Below are 25,813 nucleotides of genomic sequence, written 5' to 3'. Positions count from 1 at the left end.
CTTCCTGAAGGAGCTCTTCTGTAATCTCTATCATCACAGAAGGAGCTGAGAAAAACAGTTCATCCTTGACAGCTACCTTTTACATAGCAAAGGTTAGATAAGGCTAATTCCATCCTTTTTGGAAAGCCAGTTTCACTACTCACCCCCCAAAACAGGTTGCTACTCTCTAGCACATACTCTCTGTGTACTTTCACATACCAGCCTCACTGACAAAAACTTTTTTTTTTTTTTTTTTTTTTTTTTTTCCCCCGTTTAAGTAGGAATGCATGATTGGAAACCACAGAAATTGACAGGTGACTTGCAATCAGATTTACTAACTAAAACTACTTTTTACTGGTACTTCAAACACAAGAGACTTCAAATTGACAGCATCCTTTTAAAAATATTAGGAAGATAAAAGAAAACATACGGTTTGTTAATAACAAACCCTCTGTACATCAGTCACATTCTTAGGAATAAATTAATACAAAATCATTTAACTTTTCACTGGTTCTTGGAATAATGATGCAAATATCTTCTCCTGAAATTACAGTAATAAAGAAGTATACCGATTACCTAGCAAGGATTTTAGCTGTAGAGATAGGTATTATGACAGCAAGACTTGGCATAGGTTAGCCAAGTAACGCCTAGGAAAAAAATTTTAGAAAAGAATATACTCACTTCAAGAAGCAAAGTCTACAGGAAAATCCACAATTCTCAGATGTCTGAAAAGATTCATATATTTATACATATAAAATGTATCTATCTATTAATGGGCAACAACCAAAAAAAATCTATCCCAATGCTTACGGTTTCACAGTTCAAACATCTAGTTTCGTTAGTCAGTGTTCCCTGAAAAATCTCATGCACCCAGGTGAGTTCCTGTTTATTATTCTCTTCAGCTTCATTCATGTTGCCATTTTTCAGTTTCCCATTTTGCTTTTCCTGTTTCTTCTCCTCCTGCAAAATGTCGGCGATGGTATTCAGCAAGTAATTTAAAAACTCATGTGCATCCTGCTGCATGTAGTTGTCAAAGAGATCTGTGAAACAGAGTCAAGATTTCTAAAGCTGAATATATCTGTTTCTTCAAAAAAGCAAACTAAATTCATTATTTCTTTTCAAATGCATACATTGGTCTTTGCTAAGCAGAGGACTTAGAATCATGACAAAGAAAAGCAATTTTGCAGTCACGTTGCCTTCAGTGAGGCTACTTTGAGGGAAGGCTTCATTTCTAACCTAACTTCAGCTGTCTAAAAGGTTAGGCTCATCTTTGGAGTTAGTTGTGTAGGCTTTTATTACAATCAGTGAAGAAAGCAAGATGACTCAATTCAGCCAACTCTCAGTACCTAGAAGGGTGTGAGAAATTGGATGACTACAGAGGGGACCAATGTTAATTCCTTAGACTAGATGCTTAGTATCAGGCAGCACTGACTCCCACCCATATATTCTACATCACTCAGACACTAAGGAACATCACTGAGTTTGGACATGTGGCTGGGGAAAATGAAGACATTTGATGCTGACACATAACAGTAATAATAACACCATCTAACAAAGCTTATTTTTCACACGCAAGTCTGATGAGCATGGACTTATCCTCTTCCATACAAAATCCTTGTAGGAGGAGGAGAGAATATCTCCGTGGTGATGTAGAACAGAGTTCTCTAGTGAAGGCTTAATTTAATTTGCCCACCAAGCAGAAGAAAAAAGAATTTCTGTTCCCAAGAAATGTGTGCTTTTATCCCCCTGCTCCTGAAAAAACCCATGTGGATTTCCTCCAAAAATATTGCACAGAGCCTTTGGCTTTGTAGTGTCTAGTCTGGACAGATGAGCAGGTTAATGCACACCGAGGCTGGCCCTGATTCAGAAAAGCTGAAAACCCAAGATCCAGTCCCCAGAAGTGATCCCCAGCAGTGTAGGGGCACTGATCTCTAGCTGACTCAGAGCTAACTTTGTCACACTTCCAAATGCCTGCTCTGCAATGGACAGTCAGCTCATTTATAGCCTGTCACCGGTGAGCAATTTCTTCCAGGTGTTTAACTCGTATTTTATCTGAGATTCAAAGCTCCCTTGTTTCTAAGTATGCCACCCACACTGATATGAATCCAGGCCAAAATGGAACTGTGTGCAGGCTTCCTTATTCCAAGCAATTCCCCACATCCCTTAAGGAAGTAACACTACAAAATTAGGCATATGCTGCTGCCAACTTCATGCTCAGAAAGGGCCCGATGCATCACAAAATGATGTGCCCACCGCTTTTAAGAACAAGAGAAGTGGTTGACATGAAACCCTCATACACATCTGCCACCTGTCCTCCAGTATGTTTTGGGCTTGGTGTGCCTGTAGCCCTCCCGGGACATACTGCCAACTGCCCACAACGTTTCTCACTAAAATTAATAAAAAAGACCTGCAGCAGAATGCCACCCTATTGCCAGCCCTAGCTCCCTGTTCGGTGTGGTCTGTCCCACCGTGTTGTGAAAGCAGCAAAAACCACACGCCTCTGGGCACTCAGGAAAACTGGTACAGCTATTTCAAGCATATTATTATACACACAGATACTAAAATATTAATATATAAAACAAAGCACTAAAAGCAATTTACAAATCTAACCTAAGATCTGACTAACATGACCACATAGCCCATTAATTAAACTTTCCTGATCAACCTGCAGATGGCTAAGAGGATTCCAGTTTCATACTTACCATTCTCTTTTCGTAACCTCGATATGAACTTCTTTGGTGGAATAACTCCAACTTTCTTCTTCTGAGTAGCAATACTGTGGAAAAGGTCTGCCAGGCAAGTCAGGAGATTTTCCTTCTTTTTCTGTTGGGCCTTGTATGATAACACATTTTCCCGAAACGGCCGGCAAAAGTACAATGCCTGCAGCACAGAGTTACAGTAGCAGGTGTTCCCGAACTGCCATGTAAAAGTAAAAACAATCTTGATCAGTGCACGTCACAAAAAAAAACTAATTACTACATTCAACTTGAACTAGTTCCTACTTCAGCTTCTGCCTTCTGTGTCCCTGCCACATACCAGCCATTTGGCTGCTGTAGGAATGTATTTCCACACCCTCATCTGACACTGAACAGAGAAAAACAATAACAACAAAAAAAAAACAACGCTATGGTGTTCTAAATTAACTAGGATATAACATTTCTTCCACTTGCAATAAATACATTTATTGCAGTAGATTCCCTTAAACTTGTTTCCACATATTAATACGTTTTGGCTGGGCTACGTCGTGCTGCGTAGTAGCAAAATGACTAATATTTTCACTTGAAAGAATTACTATGTCTGTTTGATTTATATGGGAATAAACAAGTGATTAAATGGCTTTCTCACACATTCTCTCTTTAGTCAGATAAAAAAAGCTTCTCCTAAGAGAGTTCTTGATGCAGATCATGGTATCTAAGCTTGTACATACTTCCATCACTTCCTACCAAAAATTAAAGAGACTGTCCCACGTGTTTTATAACTGAAATAGACTTTCAGCTTTATTAAGTGTAAGTGCTAACCACTGAAAACACTCAGAGAACACTAAACTTCATACTTCCCCAGAGAAAATATCTTCAAAACATCTGAAACAATTTTGCAAACCCACTTTGCCCAAAATTGGAACATGAACAGCACTCTTTCAAAAGAAGGCAGTCCTGCCTTACAGCAGGATTGGGGAAGGGAAAAAAATAACAAATAAAAAGAAAGCAAAGTTCAAACAACATCAAAACCATCGTTCTGTATATGGTTAGTTTATTGAGAACAGTACTTACGTTGACCAATCCAAAGTAGTGTTCATTGATGGGAAACTGCTCTGGGCCAATGTCTTTTTCCAGAGCAGAGGCATTGGTGCCCTAAAGAAAGAGGAAAGAATTAATGTAGAATATTAAGACTCTAAAGTAAAGTCATGGACAGCATCAAGAAATGCATTTTTTCCTTTCACTTACGATTAGCCAAGCTGACTCTGTCTTACTAATGGCCAAGCACGACAGTCACTAGAGCCAAGAAAAATATTTGTCATTCTAGGTAGTGGAGCTGGCCTGACCTGGACACTCTAGTGGTGGCTGATTTGAACTGAAGGGGTCACCACAATAGTGGTTTCCCCCTCCTCCCTTACTTTTACTTTGTACTTGAGCAGCTGGGTGCCATTACCCTCTTGTCTCATAAAGACACTTGTTGATCTTAAGCAAATCCCTGAAAGTTATCTTGGATAAAGCAGTTTTTAGATGTAAAGCAGGTTTTCTAAGCATTGCTGAGACTCCTCTGAATCCCTTCTAATTTGTCAGCAACCTTCCACAAAACTTGGGCTCCAGGACAGCACCCAGTTCTAGTAACAGCACCACAAATGTTAAAAATAAGCATCATTTATGTGCCATTTTGTTCCAGCTAACATGAAGGGTGCATAAGCATCGTTATACCTCTTGGTCACTGTCTCGGTGTACCAAATTATGTTTTGCTGTACTGCTTTTTACTGTACAACAGCAAAGCTGCTTTCACAGCTACAGGTCTGTAAGTACCATCACTACTGTTGTGTCTGGTACCTGGAGCTCTGCTGTATTAAAAAGCCCATTTTTAACAAGTTTAGGTTACCAAGCAGGCCAGATTGCTGCCAGTGCCAGTGCCATCACTCCTGTCCACTCTATAAACATACAGATTCCTGTAGGACCTCAGTAAAAATGCTGTGTCTGGAGAAGCATTCCCTGTGTACAATTATTCAAGATCTATCAGTTAGCCAGTTTTCAAGGTCTGATAATTGTACATGTACTGACATGAAACAGTTATTCCCTTACTGAACATGCTCTGCAGTGTGAAGCATTGATACATCATGCCTTTGTAATTTCTATTGCACAAGAACAGCACAGTTGGCTGACTTTCATAAAACCATGTAAAATGCCACTGCAAAGATGCCAACATGTAAAACATCATTATCCTTTTGCTTTTTGACAGCTGCCTCCCATACCAGCTTTTTGATGGTTTTCTCTGAGGCTGAGATCAAATTATATTTACACAGGTCCCTTCTGACTCTTTTATGCACCAAAAATGCATACACGGCATTTTTTCCTCATGCTCTGAAATTTCTCGTGTTCCTGAGGTTTGTTCAATATAACACTGGATCAGAGAGCTAGCTCATAAATTAAAATTTTCAGTTACTGGTAAACAAATTCAGTAATTGAGGTGTTTCTTCACCATCTTCTCCCCTATGTCTAATTTGTATTTCCTTACCATGCCTACCATCAACACTGCTTAGCGCTGCTCGCTATGTTAGGTTATTATTTCATGTCAACCCATCAAAAGAAGGCAAAGCTTAAGGAATAAGCTGTATGTCCTCACTGGGCTCCACTAAGCCTCAGTGAGAAACTCAGAAGAAGGAAGAATCCACACAAAGCAACTGTTGGCTACTTTCAGCTGAGATGACAGCGTGATAATTATGTAAGGTCTGCATGAAGATCTTTTTTTTTTTTTGCACGGAGAGACAGCCTTGCCAAAGATGCACAGATTCAGCACGGCATCTGACTTCCTGAGAGGGAGGAAACCGATAGACATTTGCCTATCTGATACTAACAGTGAAGCAAACAGCTGCTGATACCCTCAAAACCTTGTCTGATACAAGAAAAATCTGAATACAGTATATTAATGCAACTTCTGAAGAAAACCATCATCGTATTAATACTCATTGTAGGGCATTCAAACCAAAAGAAAGTCTTTCTTCAATGACATATTTAGTATTCAAATTAACTGTCCTAAAATAAGAATATAATGGATGGTTGTTTTTTTTCAGTTTTGCAGGAAGATTTTTCCATGCTTAAAAAAAAATCCCCTTCTAGAAATTGTGGGAAATAATTGCCTCTTAAAAGTAACCGCCTACTCTTTTATAAATTGCAGGTTAGTGTATGCTGTTAGACAAGCAGAATGCAACTGCTCTGCTAACCAGTTGCTCCTACGTTACCCATTTACTTTTCTCCAGGGCCGGGTTTCTTACTTCAGAGGACGCCAGCTGGGTTTGACAAATCTTTTCTAGCATTTAAATCATCTTGAACATATTGTGAGGAACACCAAGAATCAGGATTTACCAAACAAAATTATCACTGCAAACTAAACAAGTCCATGAGGAGCACTAACTGATCTTCATACAAAATCTATAGATTGCAAAGAAAGTTCCCAAGTACATACTGTTGAAACAACATGTGCTGTCTAACAGCTTATATCATAGAGCTTGCTCTGCAAGACCAGGCCTTGGCTCTTGCAAATATACAATGAAGCACTGTTCTGTTTCTCCCAGTGAAACAGGGAGGCTAAATTCAGTCTTTGGGTAAGTTGATAGAAATCCCACTGACTTCACCAGGAGTCATGCCTTCTTATATCAAGGGCAATTTCAGCCTGGTTTATTCTAAGGTGTCCAAAAAGATAAAATTTACAGAAAAAGAAGATCAGGGAAAGAGTTAACAAGCACAGAGACCTAATACTTCGAAGCAGGATATATTTATTGCATGGAGAAAAATAAAACTAGAGATTTTTTAATAAACTCAAACCTCACCACTCAACATTAACTTCTATATATTACATTTTGTGTATGAAGGCTCCTCAAAAAGCAGTTGACATGATAGCATAAGGAATGGCTGGAAATTTTCCAACTAAAGTATGTATACCAGAAACTATGCACCCAAGCCAGGTTTAAACTGCAAAAAATTTTATTAGAGACGTGTTAAATGTGATACAGGAGTCAGTTTAAACTCACCACATGAAATATAAAAAACATGTTAGACTGTTGTGGTCGGTCTAGAGCAATAATCAACCATAACTATTTAATGTGGCTTTTGAGCACGACTGTCCTTGTTCCCAGTCCTAGCAAGTCATTTTAGTCACTTTGGCTAGTGAAAACCTGCTCAAACATTTTTTTTAATGCAATCCATTCTCTATGGTTTAATAAAAAATTCTGTGCTTCAGGTAGGAGAAATATCCTCCCACTGCTGAATCTACAGTAGTTTCATAAAAATGGTAAGAGTGGCAGTGCAGCCACTGGGAGAGAAACCACATAAATATGCCAATGAACCAAGATCTGCAACTATTACATAAATTCATATCTTGGTATAGAGATAAAAGAGAGGTATAACTGCTTCTTAAATAATACACGAATGAAGGGAATGCAAGAAAGTGACTGCAGTAGCCAGAACTTATGAGAATGAGAAGTAGGTCAACATAGAAACTCCTACTACACACTCTGTGGTGTTAGTGATCCTTGATTTCTCTGCAGCTTTGTCACATAATTCAGCAACCAGCATTTAGACCTTATGCAATGGCGAAGATGTACAGCTGGAGACATAACCAAGCATGGGTCAGTCTGGGCTAAACCAAGATCTCTACCATAGCATCATTCCAAAAACGTTCTGGCCATATGACCTACTTATTCTCCTTCTTGCTGTTTTGCTGTAGGCTTTCCTACGGATAAGTCTAGCAGTTTTCATTTCAACTGAAATTTCTGATAATGTTGCTAAGAGCAACATTAATAATGTTGATAATAATGTTGATAATGTTTGCATCACATGAAGCAGATTAAGTAAAAAAAAACAAAACAAAACACTCCCATTCCTTTGCATGTCAGCATGTATACAAAATAATAGTGCAGGAGGGAAAAACAAACAAAAAAAAACACATAAGCTTAAATCATTAAATCACGTGTAGCAAAATAAGCTAAATATTGTTATTCTATGGAGGATGAGAAATGGGATAGGGCCAAAACGAAAGCTACTGCTTACCAGAAGACAGCAAATCAGACTTGACTTCGTATGGTGATAGAGCTCTAAATACAGCACTAACTTTCTAGAAATGCTGTATGTGCTTAATTAAAGGTAAAGGAATGCTACAAAGAAATTAGGAGGTTTCCTTTGTCACCTGTAGAAAAGCTATTAAATATGTATTCACCCAATAAACAGAAACATACGTGACCGTCAAACAAGAAAATTCAGATAAGAAAGAACAGGAAATATCTTGTTCACAAGAAAATCTAAAAAATATAAGAAAAACACATAGATGTTGAACTAATAAAACAGAGATTTAATAAATGTATAAAGAACAAGAGGTCAATGGAAGAAGATGGCAAAAAGGAGCTTCAGATCATACACAGCTGTGAAGTAGATATTCTTTTTTTTTGGTATTTGAGCAAAGTGCTAGAAACAGAGTTGTCTCCTAAAGGGAGAAGCTACAGCCTTAAAAAAAAATTAAGGGTGATGTTGGGACTGGCAGAAAATAGAATAAAAATAGAAATAGCTTCAGGGCCAGGCAGCCTGAGTTTCAGCATTTTGGAAGGCACAGCATATGGGAGGGAAGGGAAAAGGAAGGGAAAGAAAGATGCGGAAGTCCTCCTGACCAACACATGGCAAGGATGGGTAACTGGAAAGAAGAAGCAACAGTAAAGAAAATCCAAACTTGTCTCCCAGAAGCAACACAAAAAGAGTAAGAGTGTGAGAGATTACACCAAGCCATATATATGTGAGTAATTGGAAAAAAACACCTCCTTCATAGATATTAAATGCCAACTCCAACATTTTTTTGTATTTTTTTTTTTAAGTTTAAGTAGCACAAAATAATTGAACCAGATTCGCTGCTTTTTTCCCCTAAAGAAATGTTTAATTGTTCCACTGGCACAGCTATTTTGAGTTGTCGTTGCCAAGAGATAAAAGTGGAAAGAGAGGGTTCTATGAAAAAGAGAGGGGATCATAGTAAATAGTAAAAGGATAATGACTGACTTAAAAAGCATTGTATGACCATATTTTTGAAAGAAACGTGTTTTAAAACAATGTACCTAAATAAATTGCCTTTATGCATTTTTCCTTGGAGTATTCTGTTCTTTAAGACAAATAATAAGAGCATGAACGGAGGCATCAAATTCATTTTTTGCTGGATAAACTGAATTATCTCTAATCACAGATGCTTATATTGCATCTACCATAAATAACTTCAGCTCTTTCACTGTGTTGTTACCAAGAAACAGAAAAAAATGAGGCCCCAAATCCTAAATCACTTAAATATTTTGTGATTTAACATTTAAATGATTTTAAGGCACTCAGTCTTATATACTTAAAGAGCAAGTATTGGATATGAGCTTCTAGTGAAATGCTCCAAGTTCAATATTTAAATCCATAAGTGATTTTTTTTTTTTTAAATATTGACCTTTAAAGTTTCCATAATTAGGCAACATTTACCAAACTGCAACTCAGTATGCTCTCATGAGCCTGTCTCCATATCCAGTTTGTTCTTGGATTGGGGGCATTCAGGTTTTTCCTGGAATGAGTAGCAGTAACTTTTTTTTTTCTCCATTTTCCTTCTTCTGAAGAACACAAAACCTCAACATGGCCTCACAAGTGAAAAAGAGCCTGAGGTTTTCCTACAGCCTATAATTTCTTCACCAGCACTTTTGGCTGGGCCACCCAGATGACATGCGGTGCCTCAGAGCATTTTAAGGGCAAGGCACCTTCTAGACTTCATCACAGCTGCACCAGTCTCTTTGATAACCTGGAGGACAAAAGACAGAGTATCTTCATTAAATATCAATATAACATGAATTATGAGGGTTGCAGGTATGTTGGATGGCAGGCTTAGAATTCAAAATGATTTTTCACATATTAGAGAAATGCTCTGGAAATGGTTGAAATTCAGCTAAGACGAGTATCAGATTCTGCACACAAGAGATGAATCACCTGAACAGAATGGGAGCTAAACTAGTAGTTTTTGAAAACAAGCAAACAAACAAACAAACAGCAGTGTCTGGAGACTATCACATAAATGAAGAGCATCAACCACGCTGTACTATTTAAAAATAAAAATAAATATGTAGACATAACAATGAAATTTTTTACAGACGGGAGCCTTCAAAGTACTTGAAGTAACTTTCCTGTTTAACTTGTCACTGGTAAGACTTCAGACAGCACCTTGGGTCCAGGTTTGGTGCCAGGTTTCAACAAAGACAAAGATAATTGGAGAGAGTCCAAAAAAGGGCAGTAAAAATGGAGAACTTAATCCTAGAGAAAACTGAACCTGTATGAAAGTGTTGAACAGGGTTGTGTTGCACAAGACAAACAAGATTGAGGCAGGGCATAAGAACGTTTTCAAGTACATAAAGTTTGTTAGAGAAATGCATTAGTCTGTTCTTGACCTCAAGGGTGGACAAGATGAGAAGTACGAAGCTCCTATTATGGTAATGTAAATTCAAGTAAGACATTGGGGAACACTTTACCCATAAGGGCATTGAAGCGTTGGGACAGACTGCCCAGAGAGGTGATGTAGTCACCATTGCTGGAAGTCTTCAGATTAGACAGATGTAGGCCAGAAATAACACGGGTATACCAAATGGAATTTCAAAGGACAGTCAGGAACTTTATTTATTGTCCCAGGACAGTTTGGGTGAATTTATTATTAGGTCATTAACAGTCAAATAACCCCAGCATACACTATCCAGTAATGGCTGCCTTCGCATCCTTTGCTTTCATTTCTATATTTTCTGTATGTCGTACTGAAATTGTGCTCTCTTGAGATTATTTCTAAAATGGCATTGCTTGAACTGCCTGTAACTAATATTTTCAGATGTAAAAACTATTTTCCTTTATCAATCCACATACATCTTCAGGTAGCCGTTTTACCATCTTGACAGTTATTATTCTGCCTTAATCTCAGTGAGAAGCAGCTTTAAAAGTCATGAAGAAATATACGCCATGAGTTGTCCAAATGAATAAATCCAGTTAAAAGTCATCAATTCTGTAATCCAAGAACACTATTATTGTATGAAGCAGAATCTATTTTAGAGTATTGTCTTATTTTTTTGGTCTAAAGCATTTTCCAGATCCGTGTTAGCAGTTTGATACCTCATTCTGGCAGTGCCCCGTATTCAAACATATCCAGCAATGAATTTCTAAAAGCATGACGTTAAAACAAACAAACAACAACAACAACAAGCAGAGTTATTTCTATTTGCTTCCTGAATGTAAAGACTCTTGGGTTTTTATGGTTTTCTCTACAGCTCATTTGTAGGATAGTTAGAAACTTTTTGTTGTTGTTGTTTTTAAAAACAGAGGCTGAAAGTTGCAGGTATTCACATAATCCTGGTGCTAGAACCTGAAGAAAATCACCAATTGTTATGAAACTCATAAAGACTATGAGAAGAGCTTGCGACATGAAAGCCCAATTAATAAAGAAGAAAAGCGATGAGAGAAACTACAGCATTTTTTGTCAAACGATGCCTATAAAACAGGAGCAACTGTGAGGCATCTCAAATATTATGAAGCAGCAGAGATCTGAGTGTGTTTAAAATGTGCTATTCATCAAATTGATAGAGCACTCTGAAAGGCAGATAAGATTATTTGAAGTACTATTACAAAATTACAAAAGGGAAAATTAATATCTATTTTCAGCAGAACACTAAAAGCCATTTAGGAGAAACATTGTCCACGGGGCTTGTTAGCCATCTCTGTAAAAATGTCAGTACTTTATGAAATGGTTAGATGTTGTTCACTGCCTGTAACAGCAATGTTCCCCAGGCCACAGCTGCCACACGAGCTTAACTCAGAACTCGAGGCTGTATCAAAAGCTCATAAACAGAGAAGCATACTGCAGGGGATTTTGGTAAGCAGCAATCTTAAAATGACAGCATGCCTCTCTAGTTCTGAACCAGCATTCTGTACTTGAGCTTTCTGGGTTATCTCACAAAAACAATGCCAAAGAGGATTACAATGTAATAGGGGCTAAAAACACATCCCTAGTTTATGCCTGGAGCCTACAAGGGCTACATGGCACTGGGTGCTGATATTCCTTCTAACAGGGTTTCTTCAATGTATCTTATGCTTCTTCACATCTGCTGCACCTGTCCTACCTAAAAGCTGCTGGTTGCCTGCTGTAAGCCTCCTGCTGTGGCCAGCCCAGTGGACAGGCCCAGTGGATGAACGCTCCCAGTGTCTGCAAGGCAAGGGGAGCATCTCGGGAGCTAGATCTCCATTTTCAGTGAGGGTGGCCACCGAGCCCACATGTGAGTGCCACCACCAGTTCCTTCAGGCAGGCGAGCCTTCGTCCCACCTCCACCCCAGCAGAACAAATTCTAGACTTCAGGCAGTCAGTTAAATAATAAACACATCCTAACATGCTGCCTATTTCTTAGGCCACAGATCAGTTCTTCAAGCATGTTATGCTACAGGAACAAGATCTGGAAATTAACATCTCTGACTGGTAAACTTCAACAGATGCCTTAAATCAAAGTAGCACTGCAAATATATGGTTTTACACAAACAAAAGGTTTGCTTATATAACTCTAACCTTCCAAAATCCCATTCTTATGGAGGGTCATCACAGCTCCTCCTATAGTCCTTTGGATTCAAGTCCACCACTGCATCTAAGTGGGCTCATCTTGAGAGGAGCCATAACGCAGTGTTGCCAAAACTTCCAACAGTTTAATCTTCAAGGCCCAAATTCCTGTAACTTGCTGAATATCTCAGCTTTTTTTTCCTAAGAGGACTCCATAACCCTATGGATTATGCAGAAAAGACTAAATGTGACCAGCAGAACACAACACCTCTGAAAGCTAAGTGCACAGAACCCAAGGAGCATGCGACTTTAGAGCATCATTGCTGTTAAACCAACTTCACCCTCTGTCACAGTACCAGTGCCACGAGCCAGAATTGTCTTGAACTATGAGCCCTTGTGTGCATTTTTTGCCTGAGACTCTAACTCTTCCCTTTGGTCTCCCCATTTCTCAGATGTCTCTGTTGCGGGATATGGTGGCAGTGAGGGCTGAGCAGCACACCACTAGAACAACCCCGCCAGTTTCACTCTGTTTGCTCAGGCTCTGGGAGAAGCTGACTGTATCCAAGGGCATGCCTGAAGCCTAAGAGGGAAATCATGGAGTTCCTGGTACTTTATGCCAATGCTAAAGGCTTACGACCATCTAACAGTCTCCAGCTGCCCTTCATGCGGTGCTCTTCCACATGGTCTGCAGGGCGTCCCAGCCACCATTCATCAGCCATAAAACTGGAGCCTGCCCCAAGAGGAAGGTGAGCGAGCTCAGGTTGTCTCCTCGGTACTGCAGTTTCTTAAGCCTTTCTTTGCAGTATCACTGGCCCACAGGACTGGAGGTTGTTAAGAATGAAAATTTGACATTGATATAGAAAGGGAGCGGGCTCATGATCTGCACTCTCTCCCCCAGACCACTGCTGCTGACCCCTCTGGGGCTGTGCCCGTCGCCTTACCCTAGAGGTAGGCTCTGTTCTCCAGGGCAGGCGAATGCCACGTGTGGCATCACTAGCACAGGGCGTGCTGGGGCACCACATGGGGGGAAGCTGGCAACTGCATGGAGCTGCTCTTGAAGAACCTGGAAATAAGGGGGGAAAATACAGACTAAAACAGCAAGGCGTGCAGAAATCGGCTTCTCTTCTGCTTGCGTTGGTGTGCGTAGCGCTCACCCATGTCTCTGGGAAGTTTATGACAGTCTCACCGTGCTGGTGGATGTTTGACTGACAAACTTTACGCTGTCCCCCCCGCCAAAAAGTTTTGAAAATCTAAAACCAATCAGATGCTCCAAGTTTTTAAAGCAGGGACTGAAATCGGACGGAAGCTCAGTGAAGTTGTCCTGTCAGCTCTTCCTTGGGGGTGAAAGTGACGAAGTCTGAGCAAAACAAACCAGATGAGGGATGTTTCCGTGTTCCCTCCTGATTACCTAGGCTGATTTGGAGAAAGCTAAGTGCTTCCTGCAGCACCAGAAGAGCCCTGATGTCAGCTCAAAAGGCTTCCTTGATGCATCCCGACCCCACAGCCTGCTATGGGGCACCAAACCATCCTCGTTTTCTGCCTCCTCCTGCCCGCAGGAGACCACGGGGCGCCTGGCTGAGAGGATCAAAAGGGGTGACTGAGTTGTGGTGGGCTCGGAGACGATCAGGTGGCTCCCCAGCAGCGCTATTAGGGCCGAAAGGGGGAGGGCAGGCTGCGGCTCCCCCTCCAACGCGTGTCCGGGGGGGCACCCCCGGGCCTCCCGGGACACGGCGGCTCTCGGGCGGCCCCCGCAGCCCGGGCAGGTCCCGGGGCAGGTCCTGCCCGCCCCCCCCGTCGGGTTGCGGGGGGGACACCCCCCGGTCCGGCCCCAGCGGGGCCTGCCCCCCGCCCGCCGCACTCACCATATTACAGATGGAGGCGATGTTTCTGACAGTCATCGGGCTAAAGGTTGCAGCGATCCCGCAGCGCCATCTTTACGAGGTGAAAACGGCCCCGCTCATGGTGCCAGCAGCGCACGGAGGCAGAGGGGGCGGCGGCAGCGGCAGCAGAGCTTGGGCTCCGGCAGAAAGAAAGGCGAGAGGAGGGGAGGGGAGGGGATGGGCCGGCCCGGGCACCCCCAGTGCCCCCGGGGGAGGGAAGGACCTGCCTGTCCCCTGCCTGCCCCCTGCTTTTCCCCCCGGGCCGGCGGCTTCAGCAGCGCGGCTCCGGCAGCCGCATCCCCGCTCCTCCCGCCTCTGCCGCGCCTCTGCGCCGAGCTCGCCCTTCCTCCTCCTCCTCCTCCTCGCCCGGCGCTCCATGGTCCGCTGGGAGGGGAGGGGAAGGCTCAGCGGCAGGCAGCAGCGTGGGGGAGTGAAGGCAGAGTCGGGGCACGGCCGGGGAAGTGACAGCCCCGGGACCTGCAGGCTCCAAAACTTGGTGCCTTCCCGCAGCCAGCGGGCACCGGCACAGAAGTTGTACATGTACCATGGCCATACCGTGAGGTGTGTCACTGCTGAAGTGCTTGCTCACAAGGTTACTTTGCAAGGCATTTATACAGCGCTGATCATGTCTCAGTTCCTCTCCACTCCAATAACTAAAAGCCCATGCTGTTCTCCAAGGTCTGAGTGTATTAAGAAGTATGATAGCATCAAACCTACACTCATGACAAGAGGTAAGAGGATGTTAGTTATCTAACTTGTGGCCACACAGCAAATTTGGAGACGTATGGCACTCACCTAGGACACTGCCTCCTAGAATTCCTCTTTTCCTTCAAAACATCGCTGTTTCCAGCAGAAGCTTAAAGCCCGCACAGTGTTCCTGCCTGTGCTGAGGAAATCATTCAGAGAGAGAGCTGCTAACTTTTGTGTAAGCACCTCAGCTCCTAACAGCACCCGGCAACATGGCACACTTGTGCTTGGCTACACTTTCCAATTTGTCATGCTAGAACATCATAATTTCACCCCATATTAGAGGATTCATAATAAAAGTAGGAAATGTGCCAGTTTAATGATCATTTAGCACCAATTTTTTGCTCTTCAGCCACAGATCCAGCCAGGAAAAAAGAAACTTTCTCACTTGAAATGGGGGTGAGTGCTTTGGTATTCTGCTGCTGTTGTCACTTCCAGGACTAGAAAGTTTATTTCCGTAGCTTTTTGAAAATAAAGTGCTAAGTAAAGCAGCAAATGCTAGCTGCAAACACTATAGGAACTGTATAAATAAAGAACAGTGAACAATTGTTTCCACTCTACAGCATTGCCCTCTCTCTTCATAACAAACAACTAACCCTGTGTTTCTTCAGAGTGTTAAACAAAGAGGGAAAACAAAGGGCTATTTATAACCTGAGAGCGCTTATATAATTTCTGTTGAAAGGTCAAAAAATGCCTTCTGCATTTACTTCTGGATCAGTCTTTGTCTCAATCGGTTATACACTTCAGCTGTGATTCTGTGAACTTATTTTATTACATAATATCAGTACCTACTGTAAATATCCTCTTTGGCTAGCCGAGGCTTGGACTTTGCTAACACTTTCCATCTGAAGGTCTCAGACTATGCAAACATTCACTCAGACTTGTCAAATTACTGGGTGGCAAGTTATTATCTTAATTTACAAAGAAAATAGGCAACAAAAAATTCAGTGAGTTGACTGAGTGTGAACAAATGAGGACAGATACATTACAAACCCTTCAGAATACTGAGACCATAATTTTTACGTTGATTTCAGTTGAGAAAAAGAAACTTCAGTGCCACTTGTTCTTATAGTATAGAGTCTTTATTCTTGAAAATACAGAAAATGTCTGGGTTTCTCATATTTTTCTGCAAGGCAAGACAGTATACTTTGTGTAAATATTAGGCAAAATCATTTTGACCTTATTTGGGCTACATAACACCATCAGCTTTTAGTATAGCTCAGCATTACCTTCAGTGGGAAAGAGCAGCTCTTGGGACTGTCAAACTAATAGGAATTCATATGCGTTGGGGCCATTTGAAAAGTAAAACAATTGTTCTTTCCTATAGAAAAAAAGAAAAAAAAAGACAGTAGTAAATCTCATGACAGTCCCTTCCTAATGTTACAAACAGAAATTTTCCATGCAGCTTGGCCCCCATTGCAGAACAGATTGGGAACTTCAGTACTGTGCCAAATGCCAGCTTGCAGCCCGTGGACTGAGGCTATGGTGCCTGCTTCACAGCAGGTCAACAGAAGCCACTCTGCTTCTGAAGTTCTAATGATAAGAGCAGGTTGTAGTCCCACAAAAAAAAAAAAAAAATCATGGCTGTGCAAGGAAAATGTGTGTATGAGGGCAGGGGGGTCTGGAGTGGCCCTTAGTCTAGAAAAGTGGCCCTTTCTTCTTCAAGACACTATCAGCTTTACAGCTGCTTCTACCAATTTCTTCAAATTATGAGTTTTTGTTTTTAATTTTAAACACGGTAATCATTATCTACAGAATCTCAGCAAGTCATATTGTTACCTACTGAGTATAAAGCATAGAAGATGGAAGTTTACGTTAAATTCATCTGTGAATCTAGCCTACCTTTGCTAATATAAACATTATACCAGCTGGCGGAGAGGGAGTACTCTCCCTTCCCTTTTCTCAAAAATTCTTTTTACAGAAGAAAACACACTTTTACAGTATCTGACTTTTTTTTTTTTGCCATTAAATATTAGATTCAGAGGTCCAAAAACAGCAAAAGAGATGCAAATACACCAGAAGCCTATTGAGTAGACAAAATAAGCTAATAGTTCACAGTTCTACAGTCATAACCATTAAACAACTTAATTTACAAGCAGGCAGTTGAGGCCTTTACAGTCAGTTTGTTGCTCAATAATGGCCTAGAGGTGTGATTATCTCACAATATCTTCCTCTTTTTTTTTTTCTTCTGCTAAATGGCATTTCAAAAAAAAAAAAAAAAAGATGTATTAGGAGCCTTGAACAACAACAACAAGAGAACTTCTATATATTAGGCTATTTGTTTATTGATTTACCAAGTATTCATCTTCCCTGACACACTACTCAATTTAAAATATTGCCATGTGTTTCCATATGGTACAGGTGCTTGTAGAATGGCCTTTTTATAAGGTACTTCAGCAAGTTCACCAGCAAACTTTACTGGCATTTTCCTTGGCTATACAAAATGGGCTTTCAGTTGGAAAAACACTGTTTGATTCTTAATCCTTAAGTATTGCCTAGAAAGAGATGACCAAATCTTCTAGCCATGGAGGTAATTTACCAAACAAGAAAAGACTCACTGAGGAAAAATAACAGAAATGTATTATTTCTGCCTCTGGAAAGGAAATAACAAGTCTGATTTGCCCTCCTCTTCTCTAAAGACTTTATTTATTATTTTTGTTCTATTCTACAGGTTCTAATTTTAACTAACATACACACTGAGAACAAACCACAAAGGCTATTTTGACAGTACACAGGCTGAAAGTGGCACTTAGTCTATTTTGAGTATGAATTTAAAATAGCCCTTTCATTTTATGTAAATTGTGGCATAAATTAATCAAATTACACTTCTATTAAGTTAGCATCCCACAGTTCCCGTTTTTGTTTTTAAGGCACAGTCTTATTGCACTGGACACAGTGCAATACATACACAAAGTAAATTGTCCAACTTTTTTGTTAAAAAAACAAAGTTTTAAAAAGCTGTTTGGTCAGGTCCCAAATCTACTGACTATTTAATGTGGATGGCTACTGACATCATCAGCAAAGACTGATGGTCACATCCAAGATTTTCCTTCATATCAGCGTGAAGAACAGTCAAATTGAAATGAAATATTTGTGATAATTGTGCATTTTAATGAACTCAGTGTGATGTTTTTGAACAAATGAAAATCTGATAGCTTAGAAAAGTATCAAATATCAAACTATTAATAGCCTTGAGATTAAATTTATGCATCTCATAAAGAGACTTTGAGGAGTAGAGCAGCAACCTTCAAGACCTGAGCAGCTGGATTTAGATCACCAAACTTTAAAAAAAAAAAAAAAAAAACAGCTTTAAATCCACAAGATAACACAGGCCCACAGCTGTCACTTATCAGAGTTAAAAATGCAAGCCTCCAAACACTCTTCTTGATGACTGCCTACATCTTGTAGTCAGACTGAAGTCTGCTGACATGGTTGACCAGGCACTTGATAGTTCTTCCTGGGCACATGCAGAACCTGCTGACCCCTCACATTGGCAACAAGCAATGGCTCAACTTCATCAAGAGGTGACCTGAGTGGGACAAATGTAGCATGTAGGTACTTGAATCTTAAGTACCGTTCTTGTAACAAATGTCCTTAACTGTCCCATCCCCCCAAATACTTTTGTGTTCGCTGGTCAAGCTTTCATGATAACTGGCACAGATGGTAGAAATGTAAAGGCTTGGTGCCACTTCATCTTATTGACTACGTTACAATGAAGGGCTGATCTGATTTCTCTCTGTAGAAAGTCATTGCAGAGAACTCTGCATGAAATAACCTGAAGCAAGGTGACTCCAAATGCTCATACCCAGGGAATGTCTTGCCTATAGCCATGAAGACTTCTTTTGAATCCTGAGGTACTCACAATATAGGTATTGGCACAAACATCTGCAACAGTGTTTTTCTGTCTACACATTGATAGTTGCTTTAAAAGTAACTAGAAGTGACAAGAAAATATCTAGAACTATCCCTCAGTTGTAACTATGTGACTGCTTGTGGTCTGTTGCAAGATGAATCAAACCAACTAGCTTAGATTTGCTGATTGTAATTTAAATGTAGGGATTAGAAAACTCTCAGAGATAGTGCCCAAACTGTAGTTTTCTTCCCAGGCTCTGACAGGTAGGTGCTGTTCAGGTGGCAACACAGCACGAGCCAGGAGGTGCCATTTCTCACTGAGGCAGGAAGGTAAGAAATACCAGCAGTACACCCACTGTGTGCCAAGCTGGGACTCCTGCTGAGTCCAGAACTCTCCAGGAACCAAGGTGCCATGGCTCCATCTCCTACCTCTGCTAGGAATTACTGACACATGGCTCATGCTAGCCTGCTTGTACTCACCATAAAGTCTCCTAGCAGTGCCAGTCAGCCATGCCCCTTGGCTGAGGTGGCACAGGGGCAGCCTGCATCCAGCCAGGACACTGTGTGTGCTGCCTTGCAGGGCAGCAGCCTGGGGCCACCTCAGCGCTGGGTGAACTCCAGCTATGCTCTAGGGACCTGCACATGCCAGGGAGGGCATCGGTGATGTGCTGTGACACCAGTGAGGGTATTAGTGTGGGCTGGAGGCTTAGCTCTCTATCCTTGCAGACAAACCCTAAGCCTCCTCAGGCAGGGTTTGTGGGGTTACACAGATCAGCTGCACTGAGCCGCTCAAAACCGCTCTGCAGCCACCACCTCACACCAAAGATGCTTTAAGTTTAGGCATACTAGAGACCTGCAGATCTTTAATTTGGACCGAACTGAACACTGGCGTCCCAGGCCGCGGGCCCGCCGCTTACCTGACGGCAGCAGCGAGGTGATAGGAACAGCCCAGCACCATTTATTGCAGGGGGATCCGAGAGGAACCAGCAGCACCCACCCCTCCGACGGCCGCCCCGAGGGGCCAGCCAACAGCTACTGCCGCCCCGCCGCCTTTTATCGAGGGGCGTGCGAGTCACGTGTGCCGGCTCGACCAATAGGCAGCACCACAGGGGTCTCGCGGGAGCGGCGGGCGGTATTTAAGGGCCGGGGAAGGGCTGCCTGCCCTCTTTGCCCGCCAGACACCGATGCGGTAACGTGGGTGCCCGCCCGTCGCCATCTTGAGTGGGGGGGGCTGGGGTGGGGCTGCCTCGCGTCTTCCCTTCGCTTATATCTTCACTTCGTATGTATCTTCCCTTCACATATGCCCTCTCGGAGCCTGACGGTGCTCCGAGGAGTCAACACAGGGGGATAGAGCGCTTTTCCCTCACAAAAACCCAGCGCGGAGCCTCCCTCTCCGCCCTGCATCCTGTCGTGAGGCACAAGCCGCCCCTCCCTCCGCCCCACCGCCTCCCTCACCCCCCACCGCGCTCACCCCTTTCTCTTTTTCCTCAATAGTGTCGAGCCACGGGGAGGATGGCGGCAGAAAGCGTCCCGAGGTGTCGGCGGGCCTTTGGGGAGCTCCTGAAGGCTGCAGTGTGCCCTGTGTGGGTGGGAGGCTGAGCGCCGTGGGCCCCCAGGGCTGGGGTCTGGAGTCGCCCCTTCAGATGTCTGTAGGTAAGGAGGGTGCCCTGGTGGAGGGGCATCCATTGCACCCACTTGGAAGGGACCCACAAAATCAAATCAACTCTGAGTCCTAACAGGACTTCACAAAAATCAGTATTAGCATACATTTGTTCCCTCTGTCTAAATTGAGCTCTTAAGGGTGTTACTCACATTCAGTGCAGTATATTTTTACAGGCTTCATCAAGAAAATGATATTTTTCTGATAACCTACAGTATTTGGTTGATTCAGTAGGTATTAATGAGCTTGACTCAATAAAATGGCTTCTCAAAAAAGGAGAGCTGGACTTGCTTAGGTTTTTGGTCTCCTCTTCTACTGTGGTGCAACAGTAGCTTTTGATATCCCTGGTGAGCTCCTGTTATAAAGTATATGCAAGTAGGTACAGAAGAGCAACAAATTAGCAGGTAATGATCAGTCTAAAATGTAGAAACAGCTGCAGGGTAGTGTCAAGGCTAAAAGCAATTTAGGCTTTAAAAACTGTTTCTTTTTAGCAGCATATTTAAAAAGACAGTTCTGTTAGCTTAAATGATCTGAATAGAAAAACATCAATGGATTAAACCATTCACATTTTGTGCTGAATACTAATTGATAACTTCAAATAAGTGACTCTTGAGATCTAGAATATGGCTTTAAGAAGGTCTAATTAGGCATGTTGTATAAATTACACAGGAATAATTTCTTTTTGTGCTATTTAGGGGACACTTAGAAATTGCATGTTTGAAATAGTCTGGATATGGATGACCACACCTAAATTGGAGGCAGTGCTCAGAACTACTTAGGAATGAATAATACCTTCTGCTAAGAAGGTAAGTGCACTCTAATGTAAAGATAGTTACTGACCAATTTAAATCATGCTTTTTGATGATTGACAAGCTTCAAGTAAGTTATAATCTCTTCTGAGTAAATGGTAAATTCAGGTCATCTTGGTTAATAAGAAAAAATGGTATAATTTACTCCCCTTTTTAGCTTTGCCCTCTTAAGTCTGGCAGTGTCTTAAGTGGCCAACACAGAGGGGTATAAAAGCTCTCTCTCAAACCCAGAGGTGAGGCTGAAACTCTTCTTTGGATCATGTTGAGAGGAACATGTGAAACCACTGAACTTCAGAAAGTTACTGAATCAACTCTAGTGCATTTAAAATAGCTTGTAGGACAGTTCATCATCTGATAATGTTATCTAACTGTTCCATGTTAATCATATATTTCCAGAGTTTTCAAGTGTGATGGTACTGCTTGACCACCTAGAATGCACTTCATGCACTTCATGAGCTTTTGTGATAAACAACTAGAGTCGAGAGTTGCTTCTAAATTGATTTGGTCTTCAGGTATGTAGTGTAAAAAAAAAAAAAAAAGGCTTATGAGGATTCTATACCTACAAAAGCTTACATTATTCCCTGCCTGAAAGTGTTAAACAAAACACTAGCTTAGACTACTAGAAAGCTGTGTGGAAATTGAGAGTTTTTAGAACTGACTTTAGACTGGCCAATCTAAATTGGAAAGCATCTGAGGAAATTGGATCCATTTTTTCATACCAAGCTGGTCCTATGAGCTGGGATCTATACTACTTGTATGGGCATGTAAAATCCTGTCCTGTACAAATGACATGATTTGCATTGAGAAATGCCTTTGACTTGAAGATTAGTTTCACATAGCATGGTTGCACAGTTGAATCCTAAAATGTAACTGTATATATGTCCTTTTGTGTGTACAATGGTGATTGCAAATTAAATTTTTCTTTTATAGAGAGAAAGCCGGCATGTGCAAGGGATTAGAACTGATACTAAGCATGAATTTATGATTTGTTGAGTGGATGACTGCTGACTTCACCTGAGATTACTCCAGTTGTCCTGTGATTTGTTGTCTTGAAAGTGGAACTGAGATAAGCAATGGCTGCAGCTACACATTTTCAATGATTGTTCAAACAGGAATCTAGCTACTGGTTGAAACTGAAGTTTCTTAAAGTTTTGTAACTTATTTCTGTCTGTGTATTAATTGAAATAAAACAAAGATGGTACCGGAAGCTTGTGTTCTGAAGTTCTCTCATCTGTTTCCTGTTTAAAGACTTAACTTACAAATTAAATTAAAAAGGCTTACTTAATCTTCTGAATGTCTGATCATGGTTTTCTAAAATTGAAAATGCAAAATCCAGATGAATTGGCCAACTTTTGAATTATTTCATTAGGCTGTATGTAATTTGCCTGTTCAACTGGTCAATAGATTGATACAATCTTGCTGAAGATGTAATAGTGTTCTCTTCAGGAATCCCATTACCTGCCTATTTAAAATTCACAAAAGAAAATGTCTGCTGCAATATTCCTTGTAAAGAGCAACTAGGCTGAAGATCTGTGAAGAGCAGGATCAATACTGTTGAGTAACTGAAAGCTTGTATTGCCTAGGCCAAAAATTATGACTTCAACATGAAATTTAAAATAGCAATTTCTATGCATTCTGTTACTAGCCACTGCTTCTGCAGAATGTACAAGGAAGAATTTAAGACAGTTAGAAATACCTTAAGCCATTTCTATTGACATGCAGGTCAGTGAATTAGTGCAGGTTAAGGGCCAAACTTCCTTAAATACAAACTTTCTTAAATATCCTTGAATAGATTAAAATTAAAATTGTAGCAGGAAGTATATTTCTAGTTACTCTTAAAATTTCTAGTTATTCTTTGCTGAAATATCTTAAATGGGGTGATTATTTAGTGATCCATTATTCATGGCTTGTCAGGCTTACCTGAAGTGTTTTCATTTCCTCTGGACTACTGTACTAATGAAAGAAACCTAAATTTCAAGTATATCAGAAGTATTTTTAATCTATATTAAGCTGACAATGTCTTAATTTCTGTCCTGAGAAAGACCATTTTCCTACAAGCTGTCAGATGTCTTATAGACCTCTATCTTCTCCAATCATGCTCAAGGACTAAATCTTAGTCAAGTCAGTTTTTGTGAATGGTTTCATGCTCTGGATCCATTCTGCCCTGTACAGGTTTTGTAGCTCTTGATTCTCTTCTGTACTTGTACACCAGATTAGTTACTAAATGTGTTCTGTTAATTATTAATCTTGTTTGATAGCTTGGGTTGGTGATTTCAGTGAGTTGTCTATGCTTTCAGATCTTTCTGAAGGAGGTAGAAGTACCCTATGGTGCTTAGGGTTGGAGTTTCCCTTCACAGATTAACTAGTCATGCAAACACTGGCATTAAATTCCATTTGCTGCTCTGTCCACAAGGTTCTCAACAGAATCAAGATCTCCTAGAGTCTCTGCAGTTTGTTAGTGTTGACTTTTTTTTTCCAATATCAATGCTGAAACAGCTCTGAAATGTTTTCACTTCTGAAAACTAGTCATTTATTTCTCTCCTTTCTGTATTAAGGACTTGAGCACTCTAAAGGTTCTATTTGTAATGTAGCTGTAGGGCCCTTGGAGGACCTATTTGAAGGCTTAAAGGCTTGAGTTGGGCTTTGTGCTTGCCCTTTCAGAGACTTGTTTTTTCAGTCATTACTTTTCAACTTCACGGTGTGTATTTGGTGACAATTTTATTCGCATTTCTTATTCTTGGTGAGTACCATTGAATCCTAATGACTTGGTCCTTATTCACTAATTTGTTCTAATAAATTTTAGACAGGTTCTTGTTGGTGTCTTCCATGATAAAGCAGTGAAGCAACCAAAGGGTTTAGGATTAGGGTACAAATAAAGTTAAAAATTGATAACGATTAAATCAGCTCATTTGTCCTGACCACCATTCTGTGGGGCTGTGTGCCTGAGGCTGTGCAGCTCACTGAAGAGAGCTGATCTGTGCAAATGTTATCCTTTAAGCAAGGTTGTAATATTGGAATTTTTCTCTTCATTGGAAAAGTGAAGACTAATGGGGCAAAAACAGGTTTACTGGAGAACAGTCATCAGCTCACTGCTTGGTTTATGCTGTCACAGATCAGTATTAACTAGCCTTGTTTCTGGCTAATTGGCATCAGGACAGATTCTGTCATTATATAAACTTCTGTGTGTATGGTTTGTATGTTAGGGATCGTAGGAGAAGCTGGGGAGGGAATAAGGATGGGTGAGAGCTACTATATAGCAGTACTATTTAACTGTGCGTTTTTGTTTATTCTGGCTATTGTTTGCAAATTTAAGAATGCTGCTTTGGCTTTTTGTTGACTAAATCTGCAGGAATGTTAAGTTTGTTCAGCAAGACTGGAGATAGCCTGGTCAGGCAGGAGTAGGGAGGGTTTTGCCTGTATTTAGTGTTTTAGCAGGCAGCTGAAAAGCATATTTCCTACTTCAGTTCCTTTTAGGAAGTTGTTACAACTGATTTTGAGACTCTGTGGTCAAAGGAAATGCAAATAAAGATGAAGTATGCAACATGCTTAGAGAGCAGCCTCATACATAGCAGAACAGTTGTACATAACTTTTAAAGGGAGTCTAAAATGATCTTGGCTGGGGAGGTTCTTTTATTAAATAGGAGGAAGAAGAGGGGACAACAACAAGACTACAGAGGAAACAGTGGAGCACCTCGCTCAGAAGAGGAGATGATGAAAGGTTCTGTTATTACATGGAAGGCAAGCATTTTTCTGGAAATAAGCATCTGTACTGGTCTAGTAATAGGGTTGTTTTTTGTTGATGGTGTTTTTTGTTTTTCATTTTTTTAAGCATTTAGAGGATTTGCTTGGAATGTGAGCAGCTAGTTCAAAAGCTAGTTTAAAAGTTTGTTAGGCCCGACTTGGAAAGAGATTTTAATAAGGATTTTGGTTCTTTCTGGGGGAGCTTTAGTTTCAAATATTTTAGCTCATTAGTATCTCTTGGTAAAGCCATTTAACCTTTATTTAAAATTTAGGAAGATATTTGTTAGACCAGTGAGTAAGTTTGTGATTCTGCAGCTGGAAGACCTAGATTCTGGTTAATCCTGGGACTTCACTGAGTGAAAAACAGCAAAATAGCTGTAGGGTGAGGATCTAAGATGGATGCACTTGTGCCCAAGAAACAATGAGTGCACATCCCACGCGTTCTGGTTTGGATCCATGCAAGCAGGCATTTCCTATAAAACCAGAGTTTCTTTTTGTATTCATGAGATATCAGATATGTACAGAACACATTTTCTTAAAGCTTTCAGCATTTGGCTTCAGAAGCAACTGGCATTGGGTTCTTCAACACATCAATGCTTTTGTTTATCTAAGTAAAGGTGGAAGCTGCATGACCTTCCCTGACATTCACTGCTGCAAAGAGGGTCTCTTCTGTTCAGTGGACTTTGATGTAAAGATCAGAGATTTCTTCACATGCTTTGATATTTCAGTTCTATGGTTTTGACTCAATGCATGAATACTGAACACTTCAATACTGAAAACTCATACTCTTTCAGATTAAGGCGTAGAAGCTGAGAACAATGACTTATCTCCAGATTTTACTGGAGGTATGTGTTTGCTCTAAG

General features: G+C 41.0%; 1 protein-coding gene and 1 long non-coding RNA gene across 4 annotated transcripts in view; one reads left to right on the top strand and one right to left on the bottom strand.

Moving 5' to 3' along the window:
- USP46 (ubiquitin specific peptidase 46) overlaps positions 1-14,316 on the bottom strand; it is a 29,821-nt gene extending 15,505 nt beyond the window's left edge. The window contains exons 1-4 of one of the 2 annotated variants that reach the window (XM_082759729.1): positions 14,124-14,316; positions 3,750-3,830; positions 2,682-2,895; positions 790-1,019 (exon numbers count right to left, since the gene is read on the bottom strand). In XM_082759729.1, coding sequence (XP_082615855.1) covers positions 790-1,019; positions 2,682-2,895; positions 3,750-3,830; positions 14,124-14,159 — 561 coding nt within the window. In that variant the 5' untranslated portion in view covers positions 14,160-14,316. Of the gene's footprint in view, positions 1-789; positions 1,042-2,681; positions 2,896-3,749; positions 3,831-14,123 lie in introns of those variants that run through there. The other variant, XM_082759730.1, reaches the window with a different exon arrangement.
- A 5,596-nt stretch (positions 14,317-19,912) lies between these two features.
- Positions 19,913-22,468, top strand: LOC309877357. Of its 2 annotated transcripts, none has more exons than XR_014317351.1 (5): positions 19,913-19,929; positions 20,235-20,393; positions 21,096-21,206; positions 21,606-21,721; positions 22,140-22,468. It is a non-coding gene; the product is annotated as an uncharacterized lncRNA (long non-coding RNA). The 2 variants fall into 2 exon arrangements; XR_014317352.1 differs by lacking the exon at positions 19,913-19,929 and adding an exon at positions 19,982-20,155 and having other exon boundaries at positions 22,140-22,467.
- Positions 22,469-25,813: the final 3,345 nt, after the last annotated feature.

Source organism: Aythya marila, assembly GCF_965140915.1.
Source record: "Aythya marila genome assembly, chromosome: 4".
Taxonomy (NCBI): domain Eukaryota; kingdom Metazoa; phylum Chordata; class Aves; order Anseriformes; family Anatidae; genus Aythya; species Aythya marila.
The sequence above is the reverse complement of the archived record's forward strand: the minus strand, read 5'-3'. Positions and strand labels throughout refer to the sequence as shown.